The 7,585-nt window shown below is 44.2% G+C and overlaps 1 protein-coding gene and 1 pseudogene across 1 annotated transcript; one reads left to right on the top strand and one right to left on the bottom strand.

Moving 5' to 3' along the window:
- Positions 1-1,474: 1,474 nt before the first annotated feature.
- LOC127772213 (mavicyanin-like) lies at positions 1,475-2,508 on the top strand. Its single transcript, XM_052298222.1, has 2 exons — positions 1,475-1,726; positions 1,970-2,508. The coding sequence occupies exons 1-2, from the start codon at positions 1,531-1,533 to the stop codon at positions 2,314-2,316; spliced, it is 543 nt and encodes a 180-aa protein (XP_052154182.1). The 5' UTR covers positions 1,475-1,530; the 3' UTR covers positions 2,317-2,508.
- A 592-nt stretch (positions 2,509-3,100) lies between these two features.
- On the bottom strand, positions 3,101-6,535 carry LOC127772214 (uncharacterized; annotated as a pseudogene).
- Between the last annotated feature and the right edge of the window lie 1,050 nt (positions 6,536-7,585).

Genomic DNA, 7,585 nt, shown 5'->3' with positions numbered 1-7,585 from the left:
AATATTATAGGATGGAGGGAGTACAAACTTGAAATTTTAGATTCATTTATTTTTCTAAAAAAAACTTTTATATAAAAAGTATTTTGTATAAATCGCATCATTTAATACTTTAGAAGATGTGGTTACGATGAATGGGGGAATCATAGCTAGGGAGTAGCTTAGCCGAGCCGTACAAACAACCAGCGTGAGAGAACGAGCAACCTGGCACCAACGGCGATCGAACCGCGGCCGCACGTACGGCGAAAATGTCAGCGGCGCGGCCCGCATGGGCCACCACGGCGTGGGCGCGAGCCGCGAGGTTGGCTTGCCGAGAGGCGCAAGGAGGCGCTGGCCTTGGCGACGACGATGACGACGAGGACGCCGTGGCGCACTCAACCGCGCAGGCGATCGAGGTCAAGCACCACCCGCCCACGCGCACGCGCGCGCACGCACAGTACAGTAGTCGCGCACACATCGCCCATGTGTGCGGTGGTCGGAGCCGTCACGCAAGCGATCTCGCGCGCACGCACATGCGGCGCGGGGCACACAGGTTTGCCGTCGCGGCAAGCGGAAGAAGGTCGCGCCGGGGCAGGGTCAGGTGAAGGTCAGGTCGGCCGCTGCTGTCGCGGTAGCCCGCCCGGCCCCGACAGAGCACGGCGCTTGCCGATACACTTCCGCTACTCCCGATGGGGACGCCATGCTTTGTCCTTGGTGTCACCACACTGTCCCTCCTTGGTGCGAGATAGAGTAGGAGTACTACAATACGGGAGTCGCGTGCTTGCTCGGATTCTCGAACGTACTAGGGCTACAGTATCTTTTTACACGCATCCGGTGCCAGCGAGGAGGGCTCGGTGCATCTCACACCGTTGGATCCGATACGATCGTACTGCCTGCCAGGCTGCCACTGGCCAGTGCATCGTCTACATACAACGGCTGTGTACGGGCTCCATCTCAAAATACAACAATATAAGATTAGATGAGACATTTCCTATTCCTATAGCTCGTCCATATTTATGGTACTAAGAATTATCTCATCCGATTTTAGATTCTTATATTTTAGGATGGAGGGAGTAGTAGTTCTTCAGAATGTGTTTGTTTTAGCTTTCTCCCAGAAGCCGGGTAATCAATATTTAGCCTGTTATAAAAAAGAAAACTAGTTCTTGTTCGCTTTGCTCTGCGTTCTGCACTGGGCCGTTGGCTAGTAGGGCCGCAACTTCCACTACAACAATTAGGCCCAGGATACGCCCATCAGCTCAGAGCCTGAGAAGTGAGAACCAAGTTAGCAGTTGGCAGTTGATTGGCACGTCGGTCAAACGAGGCAACCAATCGCCGAGTCATACTAGACATGCAAGAATGCAAGATTGCAGCTACGCCAATGCGGCCCACGTAGTCGCAATCTCCACTATTCCCTCCCTGGCTGAAGACTCCAAAACCGCCGCCGCCTCCTCCTCCTGGGACCTGGGCTCCTGGCTTGCCGCTCGACCATCCGCGCTCTTTACCTGCTATTAATTCGCTCTCCGCCCTCTGCATTGCACCATCTCGCGATCGGTAATGGCGACGACGAACCACCTCGTCTCCCCCGCGCTGCTGCTGCTTCTCGCCCTCCTCGGCGCATCGGTCCGGCGTGCCGGCGCCACCACCTTCGAGGTCGGTGGGGAACACGGCTGGGCCGTGCCGCCGGCCAAAGACGCCGGCGTTTACAACGACTGGGCGTCCAAGAACCGCTTCCTCGTCGGCGACAGCGTCCGTAAGATCACTCGATCGATCGAATAATTCTGTCGGCAATGAACAGGGAAAGTGATTTCATCTCTAGAGGGGATATCCATCGTTTCGTGCATGCCACCTAAATAGTCATCGAAAAATCTAAAAAATTTTGACAACATATATTAATATGAAATATATTACTTCATAAACATTTAAGTTTAAATTCAACTTCTACTGGTTGTAATAAAAATAACAAGTACGCGACATTGATTTGCATTTGATGCAGATTTCAAGTACGCGAAGGACTCGGTGATGGTAGTGACGGAGGACGACTACAACAAGTGCAAGGCGGAGCACCCGATCTTCTTCTCCAACAACGGCGACACGGAGGTGGGGCTGGACCGGCAGGGCCTCTTCTACTTCATCAGCGGCGTCGCCGGCCACTGCGAGCGCGGGCAGAGGATGGTCATCAAGGTCATCGGCCACGACGCGCCTCCGCCGGCCAGCCCGCCGCCGCCGCCGTCGAACGCTCCCCCTACACCGCCTCACCCCAGCGGCGCCGCCTCCGCGCTAGGCGCCGGCGGACTCGCCGTCGCGGCCATGCTGCTGCCGGTCTTCGTGTACGGTGTCTGATGGTCACCGTAGCTGCATGCACCTGCGTGCATGCCCGATCGAATTGATATCGTCTTGTAGATTGTCAGGTCTTTGCGAGTGTTATGCTTAGTGATTTTTGACGTGCTCGTTCATTGCAATCTCGTGTAATTCTTACTTAGATTTTTTTTGTATTTGGAATTGACTTTGGATAATTTATTTGTGACTTTGCTGAATGTTGCATCCCAAACCTTCAGTTTGCACTCGCATTTTTCTCCCGTGGAAAACCGCGCCTCTCGTTGATTAAACTATAAACTATAAACCATCTTTAGCGGACCATCCTTTGTATTGAACTCTTTGCGATATTATAAAAATAATAATTTGGAAAATTACAATTATTCGATTGAACTATCACTTTGCTATAACTTCGACGTGGTATTTTACAAAACCAAAACAACAAATGGTTTTTATCAAAGAAATATAACTCTATCTACTATGTGAATGATATATAGGTCTGACTTTAAAAAAAATAACATGAGGGTTATATATGTGGAGTCAAATTTGTTAGACAAATCATTAACTAAAAGATTTGGATTTTTCCTTTCGTCACCAATTTGTCGTCCGTACGCTTTTTCGTCCGTGCGCGCAGTTTACACAGATCCGATTTTTCGTCCGTACGCGCTTTTGTGTGTGATCATTGCCCAGTAGGCCACATCTGTCCACAGGCCCATAAGCAAGCCCGGGTCCAAGCGACAAGCCCATAAAGCCTAACCCACAAGTCCAGGTGCACCACAAGCCCACAAGGCCACAAACCGCAAGTCCTCCGTTTTCCTTTTCTTCTGTTATTTCTACCGCTATTTTTTAGCACTCACACTAACACGATTTTACAGATTTCTCTCGCAGGGGAAAAATACACATACACGAATACAATCACAGGCAAGACATACATATAGAAATAATAGAAACACACAAGAAAATACAAAAATACAAATCACGAGGCTCTTCCTCGGGGGTCAAGCCACTTCCACGTTATCATTAAACTGAACCCTGAATGCAGTTACAATTCCATTAGGTTTATATATAACTCAAGAAATTCTAATGCAGTTACAATTCCATTAGGTTTATATATAACTCAAGAAATTCTACTCCATTACGGTAACACATTGAGGTAACAAAATTAATATGAGATCATATCATAGTAGCATGAAATTAATGATTTGATTTAATCTGCAATTTTTGAACCACCGTGTCATATTGATTGGAATAATATCGTAGTAACACATTGAGGTAATAAAATTCACAGTACTTGAATGTTTGCAAATATCAATATGAACAGTATCATTTATCATTTAGAGGTTGAGTTTCCTACTTTAGCTGTTAAGCTTCAAGACTAAATTCAAACTACTGAAAACTAACCAATTCAATTAAGATTGGTAATTTCATGACAAAAACCTTACCAATTTCCGACCAGCGGCGGTGAAAACATGAACCCAGTTTCTCCTCCACTCCCGAAGTTGGAAAATAGATTTCTACAGGAATTGACATAGAAAAATGAGTAGTTTAGATACTTCTGGTAATCCATAGAGCCAGACATGATAATTTTTAGCTGATTAACCTTCAAGGCTAAATTCAGAGAATATGAAAAGTAACCAATTCAATAAATAATCAAACACAAATCCATAACAATAGCTGCCCAGTATCATGAGAACATCCCTCAACACGGGAATTGAATGCATGATCTATTGTATAACCCTGACAGCAAAATCATAGTAGAATTCTTAGTCAATTTGAAAACTTGCCTTAGTGCTCATTATAACTAATATAATCGACACCATACAATTATCATACGAATATAATCTGAATTAATTGGATTTTTCTGAATTGTTGAGCACCAAACCGGTTTGTTGGGCGTCCTAAGATTTTGGAGATCAAGCTAGCAGCAATGGTCTCATTTATCAAGATGATCAACTGGTAATTAATAATGGCATTTGTAGTCACAAGATGTATCATTGCATTTTAAGGGGGCAAAAAAAAAAGGAAAACAAGCAGTTCAGTCCAGGAATTAAGCTGCCTGACAAATTTTCTCACTTACAGACTATCATATGTATATGTATGTTTAGAATTTCAGAATGGAAATAATTCCATTCTTTTGTTCACTATAGTATTTATCGACTAGATTCTTGCACTAGGAAGCTACATGATAACATAATCATAAAAACACAATTTGCCCTCCTACTTAAGAAATACTACTAAAATTTTAGTAGTAAATTCTGGAACATTGCTATCGTCCACGAGCCCCACCGAGAAGAACGCATCAAGATTCGACCAATATAGAGTAACAGGACAAGTTTTTAATGAATACACTTCTCCACCTAGACATATGCTCTTGGTTGATCCACTCAAACCAAACAAATCAAATAAACTATTGGTCCAATCTAATTATTCTGACAAAGAAAAACATAGCAAAGCTCATATCAGCTTAAAAAAACTCACCGGTTCAGACACCTCGACTGCAGCTTTCGAGACAACCTCCGATGACATCACCACTCCATCCTAACCACCATCTCTGCCTCGAATCCACTCAACAATCCGCTCCTCCCCTACAACATAGAGCAGATGGACAGTGTGTTACCTAACTAACATGTTCCCAACCTCGGACTGATCAACATGTTCCAGAATTTACTATTTTCACATACGCTTGAGTATAATGATTACAAAACATATTATTTTGTCAAAACATGTGTGACCTAATCAAGGATGCTGAAATACTACACATTTTTCCCAAATTCAATTCTTCAAGCAATATATGTCTAAAAGATTAAAATATCTGTATAACAGCTTAATCAATCCTGAAGATGTTGGTCTCACAAACAAAGAACACAAATTCCGAAAGAAGAAAAGTGAATATGAACTACTCCACAGACATGATATGCTCAAATTAATTTTTAGAATCACTGACTTTGTAACAAGATATGACCTTGTGTGGCAACTAATGAGGTATATTCAGTATAAAAACTTCAGATCCATATAGTTTAAATGAGTTCAATAATGGTTGGCCAATAATTCTAGATGCGAAAAATGGATAAAAAGTTTGCATGTGAAAATAGCAGAACAGCTCCTACAAAGTCTAAGTAATCATACATAGGTACACACAAACCGGATCATCAAAGAGTTTGTAGTCCTATAATCCTATATTAAGGACAAAACTAACCCCAATCTATGGCAGCCATAGGACTTAAGCACTTAGATAAACTGAATCAGATATGCTTTACAGGAGAAAAAAATTTACTATGTTTAGATATCTGATAAGTTTACACCAATACCCCCAACAAGCAAAAAAAAAACACACATCCATATCCCTCGGACCCCCACATGCACATACACAGACAAAATCATGTCTAACCGTGTAATCAAAAAGCTAGGAAAATGTTAATCAACCGAGAACGCACCTGAAATCATGAAGAAACGCCCACTATCTTCAGTGCCACCACTCGGCTGCGCTCTCCTCGGTCCACCTTCGTCTGCAAGCTTGAACCCTCCTCTCCGGCCGGCCGGACAGCTAGCGGGGAGTCCGTTGAGTGATGGTGATGGAACGAGTGGGGATCGGGGGAGCTCAAGAGCAATGTACATCTTCTTGGCGCTATCGGCGGCTTTGGTGATGGAGACCATGAGACGCATACGGTCTCATCATGGACATCGGCACCTCTTGAAACCAATTGCCGTCGTCACCCTAGGGGAGGCCGCCGGGTCCGCCCTCCCATCGTCGCTGGCGGCAGATCCGTGCGAGAGGGGGGCGGAGAGACGACGAGAATCGTGTGAGAGGGGAAGAGATCGCCGGATCCGCACCTCCCATCACCACCCACGAAGGATCCGCGCGACAGTGGGGAGGAGAGACGACAGGATCCAAGCGAGGAGGAGTGAAGCCGCCCACGGGATCCGTGCAGGAGGGGAAGGGGTCGCCGGATCCGCCCCTCCGGTCGCCGACGATGGCGGATCTGCGCGAGAAGGAGGCAGAGAAACTATGGGATCCAGGCGAGGAGGGGTGAATCCGTCTCAATACGGAAATGCACCATCGAAGAAGCTAAATGCAATAGCAGGTGGTGGCATGGTGGATCTGGTTGGCAACGACGGCTTTGAGCAGGAGAGTGGCTGCTGGCGATATATGAGGAGGTGGAGAAAGACAGAGGAAAACAGGGAGAAATAGAGAGAACGAGAGAGAGAGAGTGGTGTGTAAGTGTAACAGCTCTCATTTTCTCTGACCTCCTCGAGCTATCTAGAAAGTGAGAGCTGGCAGCTGGTCAGGCTGGTGGTGTGCAACAGCTCATAACCTCCTCACTATTTTACTTTTCTAATATTAACATAAAAAACATCAATTCTTAACTTCAATATTTACTAAGACAAAAAAACATAAATTATAAAAAATGATATAAAGGTTTCAGAAAAGAAAATAAAATGCAAAAAAGTAGCATCGATATTCACAATTCTAATGTGTCGTCGGTTTAACTCCACGCATTTTTTTCATGTCTCAACACGTACTATATATTCTCATAGTTAAAGCACATAGATTACCAGAAAATTCCATTTATTTTTTATTAGACTTACCTACTTAAAAAATATCAATATTTATGTTCATCACATAAATTTCCATCCGTCGCCTTCTGCGCAAACACAATTGTAATGTTCTTCCAAACGTTCTTCCATCGCTACAACCATCCGAACCACATGTCAGAGGCATCATCCACATCCCTGTTGACAGAAAACACAAGGCCTGGGAGATCTGCTTAATTCCAGTGCAGGTCCAAAGCTCGTCTTCGGGTGTGCTAGCGTGCCAGTTGATTTGATCCTGTAATCAACAAGAAATAGAAGCAAAGAAACCGCAATTAAATCTATAAATGATAGTCGATCGGCTAGGTGCCGATGACATATCATTTATCTTTGAGCCGATGTCATATATGCATCGATCGGCAGTCATTAATAAATAAGAAGGGACTAAATCTACTCGATCGGCTGCAGATATTAACAATATATAATCTTTATATCGATATATACTTAAATCAAGTGATTGGGATAGATCGGTCGCTATGCCGAGACAGTATAAATCACTTAGATCGAAATATGTATTAATAATGAGACTATATACGTTCATAGTATAGCCGATCAGATAGATCTAGCATGTATCGGCTAATACTCCGATACCACCTTATATTAAGATATCAAAGCAAGTAGAATATACTAAACAACAGCCTAACATACTTAAATGCAGCAAGATCTTAACGTAAATGGCAGATTTAACATGTCAATCAAGCATATA

The sequence above is a fragment of the Oryza glaberrima genome, chromosome 4 (assembly GCF_000147395.1).
Source record: "Oryza glaberrima chromosome 4, OglaRS2, whole genome shotgun sequence".
In the NCBI taxonomy this organism is placed as follows: Eukaryota; Viridiplantae; Streptophyta; class Magnoliopsida; order Poales; family Poaceae; genus Oryza; species Oryza glaberrima.
Note: the sequence above shows the minus strand (reverse complement) of the source record. Positions and strands in the feature narration are given on the sequence as shown.